Source organism: Odontesthes bonariensis, chromosome 13 (genome assembly GCF_027942865.1).
Source record: "Odontesthes bonariensis isolate fOdoBon6 chromosome 13, fOdoBon6.hap1, whole genome shotgun sequence".
In the NCBI taxonomy this organism is placed as follows: Eukaryota; Metazoa; Chordata; class Actinopteri; order Atheriniformes; family Atherinopsidae; genus Odontesthes; species Odontesthes bonariensis.
Genome location: NC_134518.1, coordinates 8,626,677 through 8,651,597, shown reverse-complemented (window position 1 = coordinate 8,651,597; position 24,921 = coordinate 8,626,677). Strand labels below are relative to the sequence as shown.

At 43.2% G+C, this 24,921-nt stretch overlaps 1 protein-coding gene and 2 non-coding genes across 3 annotated transcripts; all 3 read left to right on the top strand.

Annotated features, from left to right (window-relative positions):
- The first annotated feature begins 21 nt into the window (after positions 1 to 21).
- Positions 22 to 24,921, top strand: polr1a (RNA polymerase I subunit A). The gene is made up of 37 exons (XM_075480849.1): positions 22 to 198; positions 560 to 668; positions 823 to 918; positions 1,103 to 1,252; positions 3,497 to 3,607; positions 3,739 to 3,824; positions 4,508 to 4,596; positions 4,894 to 4,974; positions 5,319 to 5,436; positions 5,681 to 5,822; positions 6,075 to 6,236; positions 6,453 to 6,575; positions 6,690 to 6,917; positions 6,999 to 7,106; positions 7,204 to 7,350; positions 7,544 to 7,735; positions 7,944 to 8,093; positions 8,202 to 8,385; positions 8,504 to 8,586; positions 9,715 to 9,873; positions 11,703 to 11,801; positions 11,974 to 12,126; positions 12,556 to 12,638; positions 12,829 to 12,994; positions 13,659 to 13,782; positions 13,911 to 14,008; positions 14,160 to 14,359; positions 17,583 to 17,750; positions 18,153 to 18,288; positions 18,523 to 18,677; positions 18,776 to 18,905; positions 19,026 to 19,133; positions 20,544 to 20,816; positions 22,642 to 22,842; positions 23,761 to 23,878; positions 23,957 to 24,121; positions 24,484 to 24,921. Exons 1-37 carry the CDS (start codon positions 122 to 124, stop codon positions 24,582 to 24,584), a joined length of 5,073 nt encoding a protein of 1,690 aa, XP_075336964.1. The 5' UTR covers positions 22 to 121; the 3' UTR covers positions 24,585 to 24,921.
- Positions 8,707 to 8,843, top strand: LOC142398143 (small nucleolar RNA SNORA5). Its single transcript, XR_012772759.1, has one exon. It is a non-coding gene; the product is annotated as a small nucleolar RNA SNORA5 (small nucleolar RNA).
- On the top strand, positions 13,182 to 13,318 carry LOC142398144 (small nucleolar RNA SNORA5). The gene has a single exon (XR_012772760.1). It is a non-coding gene; the product is annotated as a small nucleolar RNA SNORA5 (small nucleolar RNA).

Genomic DNA, 24,921 nt, shown 5'->3' with positions numbered 1-24,921 from the left:
TAGGAACTTTTTTCTAACGGTCCCACGTGTGTAACAGAAGATATATACGACTCGTGGGCTCCTACTTGACGCCATGAAATTATATTTATAAGCACCACAAAGTCAAAAATAATTCCTAAAAATGTTGTTTGGAAAAGAAGTGCCATGGCGGCGTTTAGAGGGCATGTCGTTTGGCATGTACTCCGCCGAAGAAATAAGGTGAGAGATGGCTTGCTAGCTTGTGGCTGTACACTCAACGAGTTATAAACAACGTAGCAGCTCGAAGCAGAACGCAAGTTATGCAAATTTTGTCAAGAGCTAAATGTTTTATAAATATTGTCGCTGCTTATGTAGCCTCAAATGTGGTTAACTTCCAGTAGCTATGATTCAGAGTCAAGTAATTTACCTTCCTACTTCAGGTTCTTTTGGTTTACATTACTTAAAGCTCCAGCCACACCAGAGCGCTGCAATAAAACTGACCGCAAACAGGAAAAGCTGCCAAAGCTACTTGAAAATTAGCTTTCAAGAACCCAGGGTTATAAGCTGGAATAACAATGCATCGTTTTTATCTCCTGTTCAGGAAGTTAAGCGTGAAGGCGATCACTAACTTCAGGTTCCTTGACGCTGTTGGGAACGTGGCCCCTAACAGTCTGTACGATCTGGCCCTGGGGCCAGCAGACATCAAAGAGGTACATCAAATTACGTGTGTATGAGACACTGTATAAATCAATCTGCTTCCGTTTGTTTACCATCCAATGTCTATAAAATCTTTACATTAAAGGTCCCTAATTTTTTGCTTTTATTTAGATATCCTCATTACTCTTATTGTTTTTTTTTTATCAGGTTTGTTCAACCTGCTGTCAGGACTTCAACAACTGTCCAGGACACCTTGGACACATAGAGCTGCCTCTACCTGTATACAATCCACTGTTCTTTGATGTAAGCATTGAACACATATCAACTCTGCCTGCCCAATTATATAACAAATGGCTTTTCTGACATCAAATGTTAGCACATCTTCCAACTCCAAACTTCATATATTTCAATGTTTGTTAGATTTAACAAGCATAACGTCACTTGTGGTTCTACTGGGCTTCTCTTCTTCTCTCCTTATTGTTTTTAGAAACTCTACCTTTTGATTCGTGGATCATGCTTGTTGTGTCACGCGTTGACGTGTACCCGTTCTGCCATCCACCTGCTGCTCAACCAGCTGAGGTTAGTGGACCACGGAGCCATGCAGGAGGTCTACCTTATCGAACAAGTTCTGAGCCAGGTGGGTACATGCTTGCTAGAGCAACTTTATATAGGCACAAAATGTTTGGAGTATGGGACATATTCAAGTTAGTTAGCATTGAGCTGAGGGTATTTACATTCAAACTGGAGGAAAGGGTTTAGGAATTGCAGCTTTTGAACACGTAGAGAGCTCTACATTTCAGAAGTTCAGGTGTATTTGGATGAATCAACATAACTAGAAATAAAAGGTTTGTTTTTAATACTTTGTTGAGAATCCTTTGTGTCTGAAGTGAGGAACCCATGAACATCACAGAATGAGTTTCCAGCTCTGCCGTGCTTTGCCAGACCTCTGCTGCAGTTGTGTTTGTGGGTCTTTCTGCCTTTTGATTCGCTTTTGGAACACGATCTGCTGCTCAGTCAGGTTGGGATCAGTCGACTGAGTCAGCCACTGTACATACTCCACCTCTAAATCTTCAAAAACATCTGCTCAGCTTTGCTACGTGTGGCAGAATCTGAAGAGACAGTATATGTGTACACTCTGTTTCCTGTCACATTATTAACACCAGCGAACAGTTTTCACCCCCTGCTTTTTGCTCTCATGACGTCTCTTTATCGTAGATTTTGAGAGTTAAGCCTGATTCTTACTCGGCGCAACTGTTCTGGCTCGAGAACCATTAATGACGTCATCGAAAGCGCCAGCCCCTTCACAGTTCCTTCAGCTCATAAGCGCAGTTTGCGCCGAGTATGCGTCACATTTGCAGTTCTCTCCAGACCAGCGGGCGTCACTGTTGAGGAAACAAGCTGAAGAACCGGACGTAGAAAAGCATACAAAGAAAGCATACACAATGCCACCTGTGGTGTCACGTCAGCAGAGGCTGGCACATCTGATGCGGAATGAATTTACTCTGGGTGTAGAACTGTATATGTATCTCAGAGCTAAGCGGCTGCGGCAAAAACAGAAGAGAAGGTGGAATGTTCGTCCTTTGCAACAAGACGAACTTTGTCAAACGTTGTCCTTTGGGACAACGTTGTCCCAGTGTAACTTCATAGACGTGTCGTACAGATGTTTGTAGAGGCGCACCCTCTCGGTCACCGCGGTCTCTGCAGTGTTCATGTTTCCTTTCTCTTTGTCAGCTGTTTCCGGTTGAGCTCGCGCGAAGTCAGAAAAAAAGTTGTGTGCGCGCCCTTGCGACGCGCGAGGATTTTTTTTAGCTTGCGACGGGGGGCGTGGCGGAATTTTGGGTCACGTGACTGTTTGCGCCATTTGCGACCAGCTAGTAAGAATGGGTCAAAGCGAGGTTGCGCCAAGTAAGAATCAGGCTTAATGTCTCTGGTTCTTAAAAAGCTTTTATAATTTGGAGGGGGCTTCTTTACCCTGGAAAGGATCTGGTGTTCAGCTGCCTCAGTTGTCTTCTGTAGACGGTGTGTTGGGAGTCCAAGTATTTCTGAACATAATTGTGACCGTGGCAGGAAAGAAAATAAACTATCATAGTATGCTGAAGCGCTCACTCACGAATCCCCATACTCAGTGATTTATATGAAGAGGACAATTTAGTGAGGTCATATCATCATGAAAGAACACTTTTGGACACTACTTATGTCAGTTCGAATGATGTCACACTATTTAAAGCTATGGTAGGTAATCCTAGAGAGCTAGCAAGATTCGAAAGTGGCCCCTCCTCTAGAACTGCGTGCGCACACGGAGCAGGGAGCCGACAGAGGGGGGCGTAGGCAGAAAGCAGAGGCATCTGATTGGTTTTTTGTAGGCGCTCCAATCCGAGATCAGCATCCCGCTGATCTTGGATTGGTCAGCTTTTTCTCAGTCCTGCAGCTGCCACAGAGGTCTGATTATTTTCGTCCCTTTTTCTAAATACATCTTGTATAGATTTCTCTCAGGATAGACGGACCATTTCACCCAGTATTACAAAATGTGTTTCTGAACAGGATTACCAACCATGTCTTTAACTCTCCAGGTCAGGACGTACCGAAAGGATTTCAACTTTCCTCGTAGTAACTGAATTCCTTGAGCCAACTGTGTTGTGATTTTCTGCTTCCTTCATGAGCCATGTTGCATTTAGCACATTGTTTTCACATAAGAAGTTGTGCATTTGTCTGCAAAATAGAAAAAAAAAATTTACTTTGTGAACAAGCTGGTTGCGAACCTTTCTCTGTTTTGAGTTTTTTTTGCCTTATCGTGCTTTGTGCTTTATAGGCTGTCTGTGCTCTCTTGATTTTTAAATAAACTCTGTGTGTGTGTGTGTGTGTGTGTGTGTGTGTGTGTCAGCACCTGGATGAGAATCCCAAAGCCACGGGAGATGAGATTGAGCAGGTGCTGAAGCAGTTCACAGACAAGATAGTCGGAGCGAGCGCCGAAGGTTCAGAGAACTCCAAACCTGTAAGTACACACTTGTGAACACGTATGAAGAACCATTCCAGACACACAAATGCCTTGAATTCAGTCTCACTATGCTGCAGTCACTATGGAGGCACACTGGCCTTATTTTGTGTTGGTGTGTGTGTTTTCAGATTAAACATCTAGTTGAAAAGAAGGGCAGCATGATCAATGACTTCTGGACAATCCACATGAAAACAAGGAAATGTCCTCACTGCAGGTGACCTCCTAACAGTCACCAACACCTGATCAGTTGATTTCCCGTTTGATTTTGATCTGACATGCTGTATTCTTCTCAAATAGAGGCAGAGGCTGATGAACACCTGGCCTGTAACAGAGGCAGGCCTTTTTATTTCTAATTTTCACAGGCAAATCGCTTTTTTTTTTTTTTTCTTCTCTTTCCCCTCCAGAATTGAATAAAGGTTTCGCTTTAGTGATGGATTGTGGAGACGGACGACATTGTGTGTCAGACAGCTGAACACACACAGTAACAAACAGGCTAAAAACTACCAGCTACACTATTAACACTTTCTGCTTCGTGTCAAATAAAAATCCCTTTTAAATTGAACTGGATAACGCTATATCCAGTATGGGGAAATAGTTTTAAACATCATGTTTATTTAATTTTAAAGATATAATGAAAATACAATCACTTTCATTTCCTTCCTCCCTCCATCCCTGCCTGGCCTGTATTGGCATGCCAGTCTCTGTTTTTTGTATCGTATCCTCGACCAGCCATTATAAAAAGCCCAACTTTTAATTGAGTCTTGGTTTTTATTTGAGAAGGTACAGCCCTTTCATATCAAATGATCACATTTACATTAAAATTCGTGTGTGGGATAGTTTTAAATGTACTCCGATTTGATCAGAATGTCAAATGTATCACGTCGTATCCATATTAAGGAGCGGCAGGTCTACAGTGCGCCGTGAACACAACAGCAAGCTGATCGTCACGATGCCATCGGGAGGACAAACTGCTGACAGTACAGGTGGTGAGTACCGTTTAAATAAAACACTCTGACGAAGAAGAACTCATATCCACCAGTTTGATCCCAAATGTGAAATATATGAAGCAATAGAAGAAGAAGAAATGTCACCAAGTGGGAAAACTGAAATCCCAGGCGAGACAGATGGCGCTTTTAGTTCAGGGATTGAGCCGCTTTAGAGCTTATCTTTTCGATACATTTCACACACTGTCACCTTGTTTTTGATTCAGTATTGGTTTGCACTAAGCTCTGCTTATACGTTTGTACGTGCGGTGTTGGTGCCTCTCTCCCCTCTCCTTGCAGACGATCCAATGGCTGGAAAGAGAGTCTACCTGACTGCCAGCACGGCCAGAGAACACGTCAACAAAGTGTGGGAGAAAGAAGGTAAAGAATCTGACCACCACATGGTTAAAATAACAAAGTTCAAGGGCCGGCTTGGATTCCATTGAAACTTTTTAAAAAGGAAGGTTCAAAGTTGTAGTAAGGTCGAGTCTCATATGAATAGAATTGTGTGTAGAAGCCGGTTGAACATGTCTATGTACCAGTTAGTGGGTTTTTGTTGTTAGTTTTACTTTTTTTTGTGTGTGTGTTTGTTTTTATTTTTGTTTTAATCTTAGAGAAGCCATTTTTAAAAGGGCTGAGTACATGATGTTAATCACTTTCCAAATCACTTTGTTGAGGGAACAGAATATTAATTAGATGTTACCCTCCTTGTCTTCTCCCTCCAGGTTTCTTCCTCAAGTGTCTGTTTCCTGGGTTGGATGAGACTACAGTATCTACAGAGAGAGAGATGGGGTTCTATCCAGACCTCTTTTTCCTGGAGCTGTTGGTGGTCCCACCTTGCAGGTACAAGAGAAGCTTTACATAAACATGCTGTACACCCAACCAGTTATGACATGAAACTGGCAAATCTTTAGAAACTGCTACTTTTTGTGGGTGGCGGTGGTTCAGGAAGTTGTAGTTTTTAGTGTTTAAAGTAATTTGAGTTGTCAACAAGATGAGAAGAAGGTGATATGAAAGCAGTCCCTGTGCCGTTTGTGAAGAGAAAATGGACTGCCACAAGTAACTGCCACTGTGTTCTCTCCGTCAGGTATCGTCCAATCAATCGACTGGGTGACCAGATGTTTACCAACGGTCAGACAGTCAACATGCAGGCTGTGATGAAGGACTCTGGAGTCATAAGAAAACTTCTGGCTCTCATAGCAGGGGAAAATAATACTGAGGAGGCTGAGGTGAGACAAGAATTGACTGAATCTTATTTCTTTCATACAAACAAAGCACAAGGTTTTAACATTGGAGGGTGCAGTGTGGTTCGGTTAGTAGGCATTCGGTTTTCAAATTAGTATCAGTATCAGCTACTACCTACAGTGGGAAAACCATAAAGACAAGAGAAAAACAAAGAAACTGTAACAAATAAAGGAAAAACGGCAAAAGCAATAGTTGCGAGTGCAAAATGTCAACCTGTTGGATCTCGTTCTTTCCAGGCTGCAGAACAGGCGGACCAGACTTTTCTGAGCGGAATCACCGGACTGACATTAACAGATAAACTCTACAACACGTGGATCCGCCTACAGAGCCACGTCAACATAGTCTTTGACAGTGACATGGACAAACTGATGACCGAGAAATACCCTGGAATCAGACAGGTATCGCATAATCCACATATTCTGTATGCAGTGGGAGAAGTCTTTGAAAATTCAGCTGAGTAGTGGAACCGCTCAGCTGATGTAATGAGACAACATAAAGTCATACAAAGATTTGCATCATGATGGAGTAAATCTGATGATCTGATGAGTTAACCTCATGTTTTCTCATCAGTTGACAACATTCCTGTTCCTCTGTCCTCTCCTTCGTCCCGTTAGATCCTTGAGAAGAAGGATGGATTGTTCCGGAAACACATGATGGGGAAACGAGTGGACTTTGCTGCACGATCTGTCATTTGTCCTGACATGTACATAGGAACCAACGAGATAGGAATACCAATGGTACATCTGACCCAGATTCATTTATCCCAAAAAAAAGAAGCTAAATTTTCCAAAGTAATAAAACTCTGCATGATTAAACTGATGCGAACTTCTGCGTCTTCGTGTTCTGGTCAGGTTTTTGCCACCAAGCTGACTTACCCTCAGCCCGTCACCCCATGGAACGTGAAGGAGCTTCGTCAGGCCGTTCTCAACGGGCCCAATGTTCACCCCGGCGCCTCCATGGTGATCAACGAGGACGGCAGGAAAACCATACTGTCAGCTACCAACCCAACACAGAGGGAGGCGGTCGCCAAGCAACTGCTCACACCCTGTCCTGGTCCACATAAAATGCCCATGAAGATAGTAAGTCAGATGCCGTGGTTGTAATCCCACTCAGACACCCATGACTTCCTGTACAAGCTTTGATTGTTGACGTCTCCTCAGGTGAATCGTCATATAAAGAATGGAGATGTTTTATTACTCAACAGACAGCCGACGCTGCACAGACCCTCCATACAGGCCCACTGTGCACGCATCTTACCCGGAGAGAAGGTCGAACCTGGTTTCTCAGTTTTTCTGCTGGTTCTGTACGGTTCATTTAGAAATACAACTCCTAACTAAGCATACTACATCTTTGTTGATCTTACAGGTGCTGAGGCTCCATTACGCCAACTGCAAGGCGTATAACGCTGACTTCGATGGAGATGAAATGAATGCCCACTTCCCTCAGAGTGAGCTGGGCAGAGCGGAGGCCTACATGTTAGTCAGCACTAACCAGCAGTACCTCGTTCCTAAGGTGTGCACCTATATACAAGCTATAGAGTGTAATCCACATGCATCCTTTATGATGGTGGTTTGTGACCATATTCCTCAATAAGCGTCAAAACATACCAAGCAGAGGGATGATCATCTTTCTCTAGCCCTCGCATTCTTATCCAAGCGCACAGTGGTCATCTTTTCGGGGTTTTCTTCTCTCCGTTTCTTCTCAGGATGGTAAACCTTTAGCAGGTCTGATCCAGGACCACATGGTGTCGGGAACAAGGATGACGATACGAGGCTGCTTCTTCACCAGAGACCAGTACACTGAGCTGGTGTACAGAGGACTGACTGACAAGCCGGGCAGAGTAAAGCTGCTCCCTCCGGCTATACTCAAACCGCAGCACCTGTGGACCGGAAAGCAGGTCACTGAACCTCTGTAGCTGTTTTAGTGGAAGCTTCACTCGATGCTGTTCAGCTGTCGGCTTACTTTATGTCAGCAAGAAGTCAGTTTGGCACAAATGCTGAGCTTGGAAGTTGCTGCAATTCACGCATAAAAAAAAACAAAACAGGACATATTCATCTTATGCGAACACTTCCGTGAACTTATTTGTACTGTGGGGTGTCTTATAGGTGGTGTCCACTCTGTTGCTGAATGTAATCCCTGAGAAGGCGGTGCCTCTGAACCTGGTTGGGAAATCAAAAATCCCCAGCAAGGCGTGGATCCAGGTGCCACCGCGAGCCGCTCCTGGATACAAACCTGACAGCATGTGTGACTCGCAGGTATGAGCATGGTTCCCCACAAGGTGGCAGAGTTCTTCATGCAGAAAAACAAAAAAGTGTCCTAAAAACGAACCTTCTTTCTTTCCAACTTTTGACTCTGTTTCCCAGGTGGTGATTCGTCAGGGGGAGCTGCTCGTTGGGGTTCTGGACAAAGCTCACTATGGCTCCTCAGCCTACGGTTTGGTACACTGCTGCTATGAGCTGTATGGAGGCGAGACCAGCGGGAAACTGCTTAGCTGCCTGGCCCGACTCTTCACTGCATACCTGCAGCTGTACAGAGGCTTCACTCTTGGTAGGAGCCCAGATGTCCTATAGTGTTACTGTACTGCAACCAAAGAATGAGAAACACTGCAGTCAAATCTTAGATATTTATTCTTTTTTTCTTTTTTTTCTTTTTTTTTCCTTTGAAGGTGTGGAGGACATCCTGGTAAAACCAGGTGCCAACATGAAGAGGAAAAGAATCATTGAACAATCTCTGAAGATTGGGGCCAAAGTGAGTTGAAGCCACAGCTTCTTGTGGTGAAATCCATTCTAATTGTCAAGTTTGATATTTAGCACAATGAATTTAATACATTTTCTGTTAAAAAACTAATCCAAAGAGTATTTCGAAAACTGCAGCCTTGTCAAATTCAGTGCATCCTCCTCCATGGATACCACTGGCCAAAATGGCTGCCACAGTGAAGGTGTAATTCATGGGCCCCACTGTGCTGCGACATGGCCTCTGGGGATAAATATGTACTACACACAAATTTTAATTGTTACTTCTGATGGTCAGTATAAAGCTGCTAGGACTGTTAAACAAAAGTTAAAGGTCTAAAACTGTGTTAGATATGGTTTGTCCACAGAAGCTACAGTTAAAGGTTATTTTCAATAGCCACACTTTATAGATGCTTCCTGAATGCCTCGCATGAAGGCAGTTGATCGTTATCAAAGTGTATCGGAAAGCAACTTTTATGTTGTTCGAGCAGCTCCTCCACATGACTTCAGACACAGGATTTGTAATCCCTCCTCCTTCACTCTTACTTTTGTCTGCAGTCTCTCACTATTCGTGTTGTGTTCAAGCTGAGTAGAGAGATGTTGGTTTGTTCTTGCAGCCATGTCTTGGCGATACAAAAAATTGCCTTCCTGATACTCCTGCTACATTGTTTTCAGAGCTCTAAGTTCGTCCATTTTATCCAACAGTGATCTCACACCTACATGATGATCAAGGGAGGACACGCTTTAAACTTCCTCCTCCTTTGTCTCCTTTTTTTTTTTTTTTTGCTCCGCATCCACAACATCTCCTTTTCAGCCAGTGTGATTTTGTTGTATTATTCTAGGCATCGCTTGTCATTGCGGGCTTTCCTGTTGCCATGGCTATGCATCATAACAGTTATACAAAATTTCCACTGTTACCTGCAAAAATCCCTCCAGCAGCACAGCATCCAAACTAGAAGAAAAAAAGGGTTTGAATTAAAAAAAAAAAACGGGATTCTTTTCAAACTGCCACTACCGGGCGGCAAAGTGTACAAATTGTCAAATTCCCCACGTCTTGATCTTAAATACAAGCTTAATTGCAGCGCTTTTTTTTTTTTTAAAGACGTGGAGGAGATTGAAGTGTCATGCTCTCTCTGTAACTCAGGCCCTCCAGGCGGCATTCAACCTGCCTCCTAATGTGGACCAAGCAGAGGCTCAGAGTCGATGGCAGGACGCCCACCTCAACCCTGACCAGAGAGACTTCAGCATGGCTGACCACAAGTTCAAAGAAGTGGCCAACCAAGTCAACAATGATATCAACAAGGTAACTCGCCACTGCGTTTAGTATTGCCACCACTATTGCTGCTGCAGTCTTTTTCTTTTTTTTTTTAAAGTTGCAGTGGTTTATCTCTTAATGCCAGGTGTCCTTGGTGAAGGTTTGTAAAACCACCAGGTGTGAAATGAACAGTCCTCAGCTATCCATCGGTGTAACTTTGGGCAAAGTTATTCCAGTACAGCTGGCTCTCTGAACAATGCCTAGCCCTCGCATTTTGATTTGCGCTTCATAAAACCAGTCCGCCCAGTTTAACTTAATTTAGCACAGGCGCATGCAGCCTTCTATTGTCTTCAACACAACATGGTTAACTCCTGAACCTTGGGCCACAAAGCAGGTTTCGTCAGCTTTTATGTGTAGGTACCACGCTCTCTGGCATCTACTCTGTCACAGTTCAACGTCACAGTTAACTAAAATAATCCACCTCTATTCAATCTGATTATTCCAAAGTAATTTAGAATAAAACAGACCCAAGTTGTTCTGCAGATTCTGGCACCAATGGAAGATGTTACGGAGGCAGAGGACTGAGCTCATTAGTGCTCAGATGTCCCACACAGCGAGATGACGTGGCTGACGTTTGTATTTAAACATCAGTGTTAGGAGATGGGTACTTGCAAATATTCATTACAGATTCTGCTGCAATGTGGAGTTACTGTTACTGCAGTAAAGACACAAGGTTGTTTAAACCGAAAGGAAACTGCCTCACGAGTCACGGATCTTACTGAGGAACTGAAAAACGAAGGCTGTGTTCCAGTTGTTCACTATATAGTTTAGTATGTAGCCCAGGGGTGCCTGCAGAATTTTATCGGAGGGTACACACGACGGCATTACCGCACCTGACCCACACAAATGTGTGCCACATGCACGCGATGCACGTGGCACACAAAAACAGCAACATCGCACCTGACCCACGCGCACACACACACACACCTACCTACATATATGCCTGAGCACTCCGGTGGGCTTGCGTGGACAAGTGCTTAGTGACAATTTTCCTGGCATTACTCCAGTCAGTCACTGGCTTCGTTCGGAGAATCATGTCACCAGTTGAAAAAAGCATTCAGGACACACAAAACAATCCATCCTGTGATACGCTGTACCTCAGTGTAGGATATATATTCTCATTGGAAAAACTCATCAGGGACTTTTCTTTGTTTCCCAAATATCATCAGTGACGAGGCTACCCAGTTTCTGGGGGGTATGAATTGGTTTTGCAAGGCAACAAGTTTCACTGAATCCGTGGCTGTTTTAAGTTCATCTGCTTTGATTGTACCTGTGGCTGTGTGCTGCTGGCTGGGCTGGACTCCAGTGGAAGGGTTGTAGCTGTGGAGGTGGAGGCAGAGAAGCTAGCCTATTCTTATTTTACCTTACTCACAATTTTGGTAATAATAAAGGGGGAAAACATCAATAAAAAGTCAAATAATTATATATATATTTTTTTTTTTAAAGATCAAAGCAAAATCTCAAGGTAGGCACAGTGCGTACAGCTGCAGGCGCCACAGATGTAGCCCACCATTATGTAGTGCTGTTCGAATTCTCAACTGAAACCTTTTATTCACTGTGTTGTGTTTCTGAAAACATGGACCATTTTTTACATATTTAGTTGCTCTTGGTTGATTATATTAACATACGATCATTGATGTGTTTTGGACATTGTGAAAACACTCCCACTCTTCCCAAATACTTCAGTGTTTTCTAGTTATGACTCATTTACCCGTTTAAACTAAAAATTCATCAACGCACGACAAAACTTTGTTGTTGCTTTACTTAGTGTGTGAAGATATTGTTTCATTCTGAAATGTCACCATGTGTATTTGAAGGTGTGTATGCCAGTCGGACTGCACACATCTTTCCCAGACAACAACCTCCAACTGATGGTACAGTCAGGAGCCAAAGGATCCACTGTGAACACCATGCAGGTAACCCCCCCATACACGCACCTTAATGTTTGTCACTTCATACTGTACAACTGCGATTTAGCATCCAATCTTATTAAAGTTTGAGGGCTCAGTTTAGAAAGAATACACTTGACGTGTGTGTGTGTGTGTGTGTGTGTGTGTGTGTGTGTGTGTGTGTGTGTGTGTGTTTCAGATCTCGTGTCTGCTTGGTCAGATTGAGCTGGAGGGCCGTAGGCCTCCACTTATGTCTTCTGGGAAATTCCTGCCATGCTTCCAGCCATATGACCCTTCACCCGGAGCCGGGGGCTTTGTTTCTGGAAGATTTCTCACAGGCATCAAACCACAGGTACGTGAAGTCAGATGGCTGTTTCTTTTGTGTGGTGGGTCACATTTTAAAAGTTGCTTTCACATGTCTTTGTGTGCTCTTCATGTTGCAGATTTAATTTTGGTTGATAAATCTGTTGTTGTTTTTTCTACCCCAACCATCGGGCTACAGTTGGTAGATTTCCCAGAGATATTGAAATTTTTCATACTCTTAATTCAGTTCTTTGTAGAAGCTTCTTTGGTATCAGTTAAAGCCTCGGCTCATCTCTCAGCAGGGACTGTTGCCAGGTGATGAGCAGAGACTCTTTCATCATGATCTCAGCCTCCTCAGTTTGCTTTTTGACTAACTCTGGAGGCTTTTTCTCATTGACTTTGCATATTAACCCTTGCATTTATGAAAGTGATTATCTTTCCTTTCCACATGTGTGTAATCACATATCACTGTCTCCAGGAGTTTTTCTTCCACTGTATGGCTGGCAGAGAAGGACTGGTCGACACAGCCGTGAAAACGTCCAGATCAGGATATCTCCAGAGGTGAGTTCAGCTTTAAAAGATGGGATATCTTTGTGTGATTTCAAACTCTTGCTGGCACATGGCTTTTTTTTTTTTTTTTTTCTAAATGAGCTTTAACTTGTTTTAAGTTTTTGTGCTTAGACACATAACTCTATTCCTCTGATGTGCTCCCTCTTTTCTTCTTTCCTCCCTCTCCTTTACCGCTCTTCAGATGTATCATAAAGCATCTGGAGGGTTTGGTGGTGCAGTATGATCTGACTGTGAGGGACAGTGATGGATCTGTGGTTCAGTTCCTGTACGGTGAGGATGGGCTGGACATTCCCAAGACTCCATTTCTGCAGCCAAGGCAGTTCCCGTTCATAGAGGACAACTATGAGGTATCGCAATAACACAAGCACTGACTTTCTGTGAGAGTTTGTCTAATAATAAGATAATGATAAGAAAATTACATTTTAGAGGACAGCTTGACACATTTCGGAACTCATTTTCTAAATAATTTGGTGGAAAAATAGTGCTTTGTTTTTTTCAGCCCACTTCACACAATATAGTTGGAGATGAAGAAGTTGCAGCCTTGTCAAATTCAGTGCTCCCTTCTCAGTGGGTACCACTGGCCAAAATTGCTGCCACAGTGAAGGTGTAGTTCATGGGCCCTTGGGACCTCCAACATGGCCACAGGGGATAAATATGTACTACGCACAGTTACAAATGATTAATGCCATCATTTTAACAGGTCGAGTATGGAAAGCTGACATTGATGAAACTCGCTAACATGGCTTTCATCCAGGAACTACAGTCACCAATTCAAACTGTCTGGATTTCACATGTAACAAACCTAATAAACCAGACACACTGATTTGCAGGATTAGATGAACTTTTCAAGGTTTGAAGCCAAGCACAAGGTTTATTTAACTTGAGGCATTTAGCATTGTAGCTGTGTGCTGTCCATGTGGAAGGTTTATTTTATTTGTCTGCATTAGTTTCATATATATTATACCTGTGAAGGAACTTCTCCTTAACCGGCCACATGTTTCCCCTTCTTAGGTCATCAGGAGGTCTCAGGGTCTGGACAGTGTTCTGGCCCGTTTGGACCCCCAGACTGCCAGTCATCACTTTGAAGCCGTTCAGCGCTGGAAAGCAAAGAGAGAGATAGCATGTCCTTGGAGAGGTAGATAACAAGTTTTGGCTTGCAGCCTTAGTTATTCAGTCAGTATGGGTGTAGAATTTGATTTCCATATGTTTTAATTGCTTTTGCAAGCATCCGCCATGTAACGCTTATGTGTTAATCTGTGTCAGGAGCGTTCCTGCTGTTTTCCCAGAAGAAGTTGGCAAAACTAAAAGGGACTATGCAGGGAACCGAGCCCGTCTCCAACAGAGATCTCGCTGTACTCCAGGTAGTTACAGCAAAATAGAAAAATCAAAGATTAGCCAGTTTTGATGTCTCTCTCTTCTCCTGTCAGTCTCTCCTTCTCCTGTCAGTTTTTACAGTGTAACATGGGGCCCTGACTCTAACCCACACTGTTATTTAAACTCTGCTCTCCCCAGCTTGTACAGCAGTGGCACTCTCTGGATGAAGCTGGCAGAACAAAATACATCAGGAAATCTTCCCGCTGCCCAGACCCCTCACTGGGTGTTTTTAGGCCTGACGTGTGCTTCGGATCAGTGTCAGAAAACTTCTACGACCTCACAGAGAAGTACCTGCAGAGCAGGAACAGTATGAGTCAAGACGGCGTGGATACCGACAGGTATTGACCGTGAGGGCTTGTAGGAGCAAAAACTTTAAGATGCGCCTCAACTTTATTCATCCAAAATATTTGAGTAGCTTACGGGAATTCAGACTGTTTGTTCTCAGCCGAAGACGATGTGCAACATCAGTTTTTAAGTGAAAGATCTGAAAGTCAAAGAACAAGTATCTGACTAGGTTTAGTCACCACATGACTCAATGCAAATTCTTATTACGTCGTCCTCATATGCTCACTGTTTCAGTCCTTCCTCATTTTTCTTGCAGCAGTAATTTTAAGAGGTACTGTCTCATTGGTTTGGTAGACTTTGCCCTGCTGGAAGCCCATGCTTCACGAAGCCGTGACCTTCAGCATTATTGGTCTCTGAGAACTTAAGTTGCCTTTTTAAGTTTTGGAGGCTGCGATTTTTGCGATGAATTGTGGTTGCAGTGAAAAGCATTTTTTGATATTTTAACTTCTGGATTTCAATCTATGAAGGTGGACTAAATGTCAGAAGTGCCTCGCGATACACAGTAGTATACAAAAAAGTATATACTTAGAGACAACCTAATCCTATATATAAACAGAATGCAATGATGTGGAAAGCTTATGAACTATTTTATTCACAGAGGACACTGAAAACGTGAAATATTGAAAGTGAGACCTTTTGCATTTTAATGAACAATATTCAATCATTTTTAAGTATGTTTTAACAAACAAAGACAGCTGGAAGAACATGTTGCTTCTTATTCAATTCAATTCAAATTCAAAAATACTTTATTTATCCCAAAGGGAAATTAAATGTTGATGTAACTCAATTAAATCAAGGAGTTATTATAGATGCTGATGGCTGTGGGCAGGAATGATTTTCTGTAGCGGTCCGTTTTGCATCCAAACTGAAGAAGCCTTTGACTGAAGAGACTCTGTTTTCCAATAACAGTCTCATGGAGAGGATGTTCAGGGTTGTCCATAATTCTCTTGATTTTATGCAAAATCCTTCTTTGCATTATTGTCTCCAGAGGTTCCACAGTCGTCCCCAGAACAGAACCAGCCTTCCTTATCAGGTTGTTGAGTCTTTTTAGGTCCCTGGTTCTGATGCTGCTGCCCCAACAGATGACGAGGAGGAAATGACGCTCTCAACAACAGACTTGTAGAATATCTGCAACATCTTGTTGCAAACCTTGAAGGACCTTAGCTTCCTCAAGAAGTACAGTCTGCTCTGTCCTTTCTTGTAGATGGCTTCACTGTTGTGTCTCCAGTCCAGTCTGTTGTCCACATGAACACCAAGGTATTTATATTCCTCAACCACCTCCACTTCTTCTCCCATGATGGAAACAGGGTTTGATCTTACCCTGTTTCTCCTGAAATCTACAATCACCTCCTTTGTTTTGTTAACATTCAAGATGAGATGATTGTTCCCACACCATGCCACAAAGCGGTCCACCAGCTCTCTGTACTCAGCTTCTTGTCCATCTCTGATACACCCGACCTCTGCAGAGTCATCTGAATATTTCTGTAGATGACAGGAGTCTGACTTGTACTGGAAGTCTGAAGTGTACAGAGTGAAAAGGAATGGTGAGAGTACAGTCCCCTGTGGTGCTCCTGTGCTGCTGATCACCTGGTTAGACTCAATTCTTTAGTCTGACAAACTGTGGTCTGTTTGTCAGGTAGTCATTAATCCAGGTGATTGTTGAGGCCTCCACCTGAGTCTTCTGGAGTTTCAGACGAAGCAGATCAGGCTGAATTGTGTTAAATGCACTGGAGAAATCAAAGAACGTGATCCTCACAGTGCTGCCTGCTTTGTCCAGATGACAGTGGGTTTGTTGAAGCAGGTGTATGATAGCGTCTTCAACTCCAACTCCATGGCGATAAGCAAACTGCAGGGGGTCCTGATATGTGCTGGTTTGCTTACACAGGTGGGTCAACAGGAGTCTCTCCAGGACCTTCATGATGTGGGATGTCAGGGCAACAGGTCTGTAGTCATTGATGACTGAAGGATGAGTTTTCTTTGGTACCGGAACCAGACAGGATGTCTTCCACAACAGTGGTACCTTCTCTTGGGTCAAGCTAAGGTTGAAAAGGTGTTGCAGAATCCCACAGAGCTGCTCTGCACAGGCCTTCAGGACTCAGGGGGCTGACACCATCTGGACCTGCAGCCTTGTTCCGGTTCAGTCTCTCCAACTGCCTCTTCTAAAAACAGACCCGATTATATCATTGGAAGCACTCCACGGGCTCAGGAACACTTCCCTTTTTATAAAAGAGGTTTTGTCGGCTCTTGTGGCCTTTATTTGAAAGTAGCTCGACAGGAAACGGGGCACAGAGAAAGAAGGGAAGACATGTAGCAAAGGGTCACAGGCCGGACTGAGATGGACCAAAGAGCCTCTGTACATGGGCCGCCCGCTCATCCCAGTGAGCTAAATGGTGGCTGAGGAACACTCCCAGAAGTCTGTGAACACAGTTCCTGTGTGTGTCATCCCCAAATGCAGATTAAAGCCCTCATCATGCTAAGAAGAAGCCAGATGATTCAGAAACATTGCCACTGGGTTCTCTGGGCCAAAGTTAATTTAAAATCGACTGAGGTGAGTTGCTAAACTGTTCTGTGGTTGGCGGTATCAAAAAGTCTTGGAAAAGTTTGAACGATTTTTTTGGAAATCGTGGATGTTTATACAGGTTTTTGAGGAACATATGCTCTCGTCCAGATGGTGTCTTTTTCTGTGAAGGCGTTGCAACAAAACAATGCAAAACCTCACATTGCATCTACTGCAGTGGTCTGGTAGCTGGAGCAGAGCAGACCTTTCACTAGCTGAAGATCTATGTTTCCTAATGAAATGCAAAATACAACAAAGAAGAATACTCTATCAGAGAAGAATGGGACACCAATCCTCTCCCAAAGTTCCAGCAACTGGTCTTCTCAGTTCCCAGATGTTTACTGACTGCTGCTGTTAAAAGAAGACGGGCTACTACACAGTGGAAAACATGTCACAACTTTATTGAGACATGCTACTGAGATCAAATTAAAGATGAGCTGATATTTTTCACGAAGGAGTAAAACGTCTCACCTCCAACATTTGCCGTTTTTATTGTAACTCAAATATTGGTTTGTGAGTTTAGCAGATCATTACGTTCTGTGTTTATTTAGATGTTCCACAGCGTCCCAACTTTTTTGTGATTGGCGATCTTCAGATCTGGCACTTGCTTTTTTTTTGTGTGTGTCATTATTGAGCGTCGCTCTTCTCTGTGTTGGCAGCCTTCGCCGGCTGTTACATTACAAGTGGCAGCGCTCACTATGTGACCCGGGCGAAGCTGTGGGTCTGCTGGCAGCTCAGTCCATAGGCGAGCCCTCCACCCAGATGACCCTCAACACCTTCCACTTTGCTGGCAGAGGAGAAATGAACGTCACTTTGGGAATCCCTCGGTAAGGACACCTCATTCTTTACCTTTATGTACTCGTGCAGCATTACCCGGGTCACATACAAAGCTCGGAGAACCCAAGGTTCTGAAAAGTAATTTGGTCTCCCACTGAATGCCGAAGCTTTATTCTCTTTATTATGTGTAATGAATCCCTCGCTGTGGCCGAGAACGTCGCACCGTGATCTTGGTTGATGTCGAAGTCTCGGGTCACATAAATTTAGACAATTATTTGTCCAAAATTTGCCAGTTGATTGTGCACTTCCAACAGATAGAAACTTGTGGAAAAACAAACAAAAAGCGTAAATGTTACAGGAATTGTGGCACGGTCGTGTGTCTGTTTGGTCCTCAGAGCATTACGTTCCCCCCGTGTCTCACTCGTTTATATAAATGTCTGCCCGCCTTACAGACTGAGAGAGATCCTGATGGTGGCCAGTTCCAACATTAAAACCCCCATGATGAGCGTTCCAGTGCTGAACAACAAGAAGGCTTTGAAGAAAGCAAAGATGCTGCGGAAGAAACTCTCCCGGGTGTGTCTGTCTGAGGTACCGATGAGCTTTTCATTTTTATTTTTAAATTCTCTTCTTTGCCTCCTTAATCTTCCGCTGCTTTTTCTTTTTGATTCTTTAAGTCAGCCCTTGCATTTCAGTGCGTCTTTACTCTTATTTCCTCATTTATTTCTCACATTGCGTTCATTACTATTGCTTATCTATGTGCCAGATGTTTGTGGCAGTGGACACATTAAAACAAGAAGTCACCACAGGTGTGTGTGTGTTTAGGTGCTACAAAAGGTGGATGTGGTGGAGACACTGCTGATTGAAAATTACCAAAAGCTACGGGCATTTAAGGTCACCTTTCATTTCCTGCCACCTGCCCGTTACAGTGACGATAAGCTGTTATCACCCCATCAGATCCTGCACTACATGGAAACGAGGTGTGTGTGTGTGTGTGTTGTTCCTTCTTGTGTCAGAAACCATTCAGAAGTAGCCTGATACCTTCTGTGTTTTTTCCACTTTTCCCCCACCCTCCCAGGTTTTTCCGTCTCCTCCTCGAAGCCATTAAGAAGCGCACTGCCAAACTGGCCTCCATCGCCGTGGAGACGAGGAAGGCCACCCCCAGAGATGCGGACTTCAGTGGGGATGGAACAGCCGGCACAGCAGAGGTCCGATTTCTCTTTTCCCGTTTTCACTCAAGCCTGGATCTTTGGTGTAGCTCGTTTTTCTTTCCCCCACTTGAAAACAATAAAACCTGAAGTGAAATTTGTCTTGTTGATTCTCCTCAGTTAGATGATGGGGAAGGAGAGGAGGAAAGGGAGATTGTCGATGACCAGGGTGACGAAGGAGACGCCGACGCAACAGACGCCAAGAGAAAAGACAAACAGCAAGAAGAGGTATGAAGACGGATAAGAATGTTTGATGCTGAGGAACGTGGCTGAATTTGAATGGCTGGATGTCCCTGGAAGCCACACCTCATAAACCAGACTCTTCAGGAAGCCTAGTTTCCTACAACTGAATCTCCACCCTCCATTATTTCACTGCAGCAATTTTCCAACGTTAGAAGAGGATTGCTGATATGGCTTTTTCATTTTTCACTTGCAAGTTTAGCATTTTGGAACGGCAACTTTTGGTCAGTAACGCGTGGTGCAAATGGATGGGAGCCAGCCCGTCTTAAAGATCCTCGTTTCGGTTTCAGTCTGGACTGAAGCCGGTGTGAAAGCGATTCTACACGCTTCCCGCACCACTTTCACAATTTGAACTGATGAATCCTGGCATTGTCACCTTGGAATATGCCTGTACCATCAGAAAGGGAAAAGATCAGATTAGTTTGGGAAAAACCTGATTGTTCAGCATATTCAGGTAGTTGGCTCACCTCATTTTATTGGACACATGTCAAAGCAGAAGCTATCCCTGAAACCACTGAAATAACCCCAGATCATTTCCTGAGTTGTGGTGTTTTTGTTTTTGTTTTTTATTTATTTATTTATTTAATTTGGCCCGACATTGTATTTCCAGTGCTGTCTCTCACTGATTAAAAGTAAACTAGTTCATGTTCATCGTCCCTTGATCGTCCCAAAATGACTGTTATGGAGTACTGAACCATCTGGGCAGGTGTGACATCTCTACTAACAACCAGGAGACTCCAAATCACTTTATTTGATTGAGTTTAACAGAGTGCGTTTTGGTCTCGACGGTCATTTCTGTGGGCTTTGATAGAACAATTTTTCCACCAGAAATCACATTCATCATGCCTTTCCCTTCAGCAAAGTTTCACCTTTACCAGTAAATCATGAACAGCTCTAAACGATCTTAACCTAGATAATGATCTGAGTAATATAACATAAATGGTACCGAACAGAGCTGTAGAAGAGCTGTCCTTCATTTTTAATTTGCTTGGGTTTGTATTCGTTCCTATCCAAGCTGCTCAGTACGCCTTCACACAGGAAGGGACACTCGCTCCTGTTTCGCATAATTTACATTATATAAGGGTTAACGACCTTGAACTTGTCATCTTACACTATGCTCACTTACTGTTTCTGTTCTGCTTTGTAAACATGGCTGTGAACGACTCTTATTTGGTCTGCTTGGTGACTAAAATCCAGGCCCTCGCACTAGAGACTTTTTTAAAAGTAAGTACGTGCCCAGTTGTTTCCTTGGGTTCCCAGCCAGCTCTTCGGCCGCTGAATGATAAAGAACTGGTTCAGCCCAGGCTCTGACCTAACACTGGTACCTTCTCGTTGTTCCTGTAGGGTTTGGCTGTAAGTCCATCATGTAACACCTAAATCACTGGTTTTGGCCTGCAGGTTGACTATGAAAGTGAGGATGAGGATGAAGGCGAGGATGCTGAGGATACAGAAGAACAGGTGGAGGGGGAGGCTGTGGAGAATGCACAGACGAGCACCGCGGAGGAGCCTCAGCCAGAGTCTGCAGGAGCAAAGGCAGCGAGGGGGAAGAAACGAGTGAAAAGAGGGTCAGGAGAAGAGTCCTTGTCCCAAATGAGGGTGAACTCGGTTCTGGAGATAAACCCTGCCATCCAGGAATACAGCTTCGATCAGCAGAATGAACTCTGGTGTGAGGTAAGCTTGGAAGTGTTGCACCAGATGATTTAATCAGTGCTTTTTAGGTTTTTCCTTTCCTTCAGTTTTCAACAATACCTACGTGCCTGTAATGTCACGTGAAATGACATAACACTCAGTTCAAAGCATCAGACCTGATTTAAAAAAACAAACAAAAAAACCCCCAAAACATCTGCTCCATACAAGTTCCTGCTTAAATACACACGAAATATTCAATCCATTACGAAGCAGTGTTGCTTCTTCCATTGGAATTAAGAGGTTAGGTAACAGCTTAATCAAATGTTCCTGATTAATTGATGATCAGCAGGTGTGAGCAGCTCTGTAAAAGCAGAAGTGTTGTCAGTTTGCTGGTCTGGAGCATTCAGGTGTGTGTTAACACAATGCCAAGGAGGAAAGACATCAGCAATGATTTTAGAGAAGCAATTGTTGCTGCCCATCAATCTGGGAAGGGTTATAAGGCCATTGGCAAACCATTTGGAAAACATTCAGGACAGCTGCCAGTCTTCCCAGGAGTAGACGTCCCAGCAAGTTCACCCCAAGGTCAGACTGTGCAATGCTCAGAGAAACTGCAAAACACCAAGAGCTACATCTCAGACTCTACAGGCCGCAGTTAGCATGTTAAATGTTAAAGTTCATGACAGTACAGTTGGAAACGGACTGAACAAGTATGACTTGTTTGGAAGGGTTGCAGGAGAAAGCCTCTTCTCTCTAAACAGAACATGGCAGCACAACTTAGGTTAAAAGTAGGGCTTGTTTGGAAATATTGCAGGGGAAAAACTCAAGACTTCTGGAACAATGTCCATTGGACAGACCAGACAAAGGTGGAGATGTTTGGTCATAAAGCACAGCAGCGTGTTTGGAGAAAACCAAACACAGTATATCAGCACAAAAACCTCATACCAACTGTCAAGCACAGTGGTGGAGGGATGCTGATTTGGCCTTGAATTGCTGCCCCAGGACCTGGAAACCTTGCAGTCATTCGTATACGGAGGAGTTCATGGTGGACACCTGGTGGAGTCAAACGTGAGGCCATCTGTCTGACAGCTAAAACTTGGCTGAAACTGGGTCATCAACAGGACAATTATCCCTGAGAGCTTTGTATGAATGAATGCCCACAAACCTCAATGAACTGAAGCAGTCTTGTAAAGAAGTGAGCCAAAATTCCTCCGCAACAGCGTGCGTGACTGATAGCATCGGACAGAAAACAAGCACTTCAAGTTGTTGCTAAAATTAGCTCTGCTGAATCATGTTGTGTGAGCAGTTTTTCACACACTGCTTCTGCACTTTGGCTTTGTTTTGTTAAATAATAACGGTGTTATATGCTGGATGGTGTTCAGCTGAGGTTGTAGTTACCTTATTTGGTGTGGATCACAAGATTTATATTTGTTTATTTATTTTAAAAAAACAACTAAAGAGTAATTAAACGATGAACCAGCGAATGAGAATGATAAAGAGTTCTTTAAAAGGTTTCAATTTAGGGGGGAAAAGTAGACTATGTTTTAGTTTTTCTCTGTGAAAAACAGAAAATCATTTAAAATGGAACTCCTGAAATATTCTGACCTGTTTTTAGACCTATCCATCTGCTTTCAGGAGTCATCACCTCTGATAACCAATTTCTGATTGAAGAGTCGTGCTGAAAACAGTTTGCTTAGAATTGAACCTTTGGAAGTTGATGCATTCTGGTATGTGTCCTTATCTCTCAGGCTTTTTTTATCGGTTAATTAGTCACAGAACCAGCACAAACGCGCTCACCACCAGTCTGGTATTAAACTAAACGAAATGTGATGTGAGCTTTCATTTATGGGTCCCCTCTCCGTCCTCACAGGTGGAACTGGCGTGTCCTGTGAACAGGGTACACTTTGACCTCACCTCAGTCCTGTCGACACTGGCCCAGAACGCAGTCATCATGGAAACCAAGGGCCTGACCCGCTGCCTGCTGAGCGAAACTACAGCGAATTGTGGAGAAAAAGAGACTGTTCTCAACACAGAGGGCATCAACATGCATGAAATATTCAAGTACAGCGACGTATGTGGTTTCCAATTTAACCCTTTCTGACTTGGGTTTTGAGCTGCTTTCACGTAGAATAGGGTGAACCATTTGTGGCTCTGACATGAGAACAGACATGCAGAACATTATGAACCCACACTCTCTGAGCTGCTTGTCTTCTCCTTCACAGCTTAGCCGGTGAACTTCCTGATTATCTTTTCTGTCGCTTAGCAATTGTTGCAAAGCGAGCGAGATTTGCACATGTGGTCTCTTCTTCCCCTGCTCTGTGACGAGCACAGCATACGCTACATCCTAAGCGAAAGGCCTTTAGTTTTTTAACTTTAGACGACACCCAAGTTTTAAAAGTCGCAGACAGTTTGAAGAAATGACACTGATCACATAAAGTTGTTACACAGCCAAACTCGGTTCCCTTTGTGCTTCCACTGTGCACAAGTTCCACTTGGTATTCGCTTCTCTGAAGCAAGTTTCTTGGTATTACTTACTGACTTTTTAACATTTTTGGACTAATTATTTCTTACTAAAACTGGATGGTAATGGAGAGAAAAAGAACATAATGACTTTAAATGACTTTAAATGATTCGCATCTTAATGGCTTAGTCTGGTTTACAGAGGGTTGTTGTGTCATTTCATGCTGTGGCACAAACTGTTGACAAAGCATTAACCACAGAGAAATTAGTGACTAGATTAGTGTGACTAGACTGAAATCTCCTGTTAAGTTGGTTAACTAAACTGTATGTTAGTTATATATTTGGATTCCACCGGTTAAAGTTACTTATTATTTTCTAAGGTATTTGTGCAGTTTTGCCAAGTTATTTTAGAAAATATCTCTCAGAAACTGGTATGACAGCTAATGACGAACAGTGGTTCTTGTTATTTTAACTAATCACGCCGCTAATTGATTTGTAATCATCCAGATTTTGGTATATTTTTCTCCAGATTTTGGACATCAACAGACTGTACTCCAACGAGGTCCACGCCATGGCTCACACCTATGGGATCGAAGTAGCTCTGAAAGTCATCGAGAAGGAGATCAAAGATGTCTTTGCAGTTTATGGTACACACACACACACACATTTGATCAAAAGGCTCTCAAGACCACTCAGATCGTGACTGCATCTCCGTCTGCCTCCAGGTATCGAGGTTGACCCCCGACATCTGTCACTGGTGGCAGATTACATGTGTTTTGAAGGGGTATATAAGCCATTAAACCGGCACGCCATTCGGTCCAACTCGTCTCCTTTGCAGCAGATGACCTTCGAGACCAGCTACAAATTCCTCAAACAGGCCACCATGTTGGGTGAGGAAAGAATAATGTGTGGATGTTTATTATTATTATTATTCCTCACTGCTGTACTCGGCATGAATAAAAAGAACCTGTTGTCTCATTTACACAGTCCATAAAATTCTGTTGGTACGCTTCTGCATCCATTGTTTAAAGCCTCCCATTAGGTTGTAAAACTCCACAGGTGTGACTGTAAGTAGTCTGTACACAGTCTGTTTTGAACAGTGTATTGAGTGAACGACAATGCTTTAGGAAAAAATGAGACCTGTTTGTTTTCTCATTGTGGGTTTTTGTAGACTTGGAGCCCCTGCAGTGCTTTGTGGTTTCATTAATGACTGTTTGTTTTTCTTTTTTTCTTTTTTTTCTTTCATCTTCAGGGTCACATGATCAGCTGGCATCACCCTCAGCCTGCCTGGTGGTGGGAAAAGTGGTCAAAGGTGGAACAGGACTGTTTGACCTGAAGCAGCCTCTGCAGTAGAACAAAAAGCCGTCTGTTCTCTGTAATGGTTGCAAAGAAATACAATCGAGCATAACCTCTTTTTTTTTTTTTTTTTATTTCAGCTTGTATTCAATGGGATCCCACACACCAAATGTTCTTGTACAACAAGGCCAGAAATATATGATGTGAACATAAATTAAGCCTGTTAGTGGTTCAAGGACTTGAAGTCCCTAAAAGCAGTTATTGCATCCGACTGTAAAATGGTGTGCAGTGGGAGTTCACAGCACAGCAGTTTAAAACAACAAACAAGCATAATTGTTAGAAAAAAATACTTTTATTTTTTTTTTTTATCTGTATTTAATATTAAAATGAGAAA

Coding starts and splice junctions, on each gene's coding strand:
- polr1a (XM_075480849.1), top strand. CDS start 122: ATGTTGTTTGGAAAAGAAGTGCCATGGCGGCGTTTAGAGGGCATGTCG. Junction 669..822: donor GGCCAGCAGACATCAAAGAG/GTACATCAAATT, acceptor TTTTTTTATCAG/GTTTGTTCAACCTGCTGTCA. Junction 919..1,102: donor ACAATCCACTGTTCTTTGAT/GTAAGCATTGAA, acceptor TATTGTTTTTAG/AAACTCTACCTTTTGATTCG.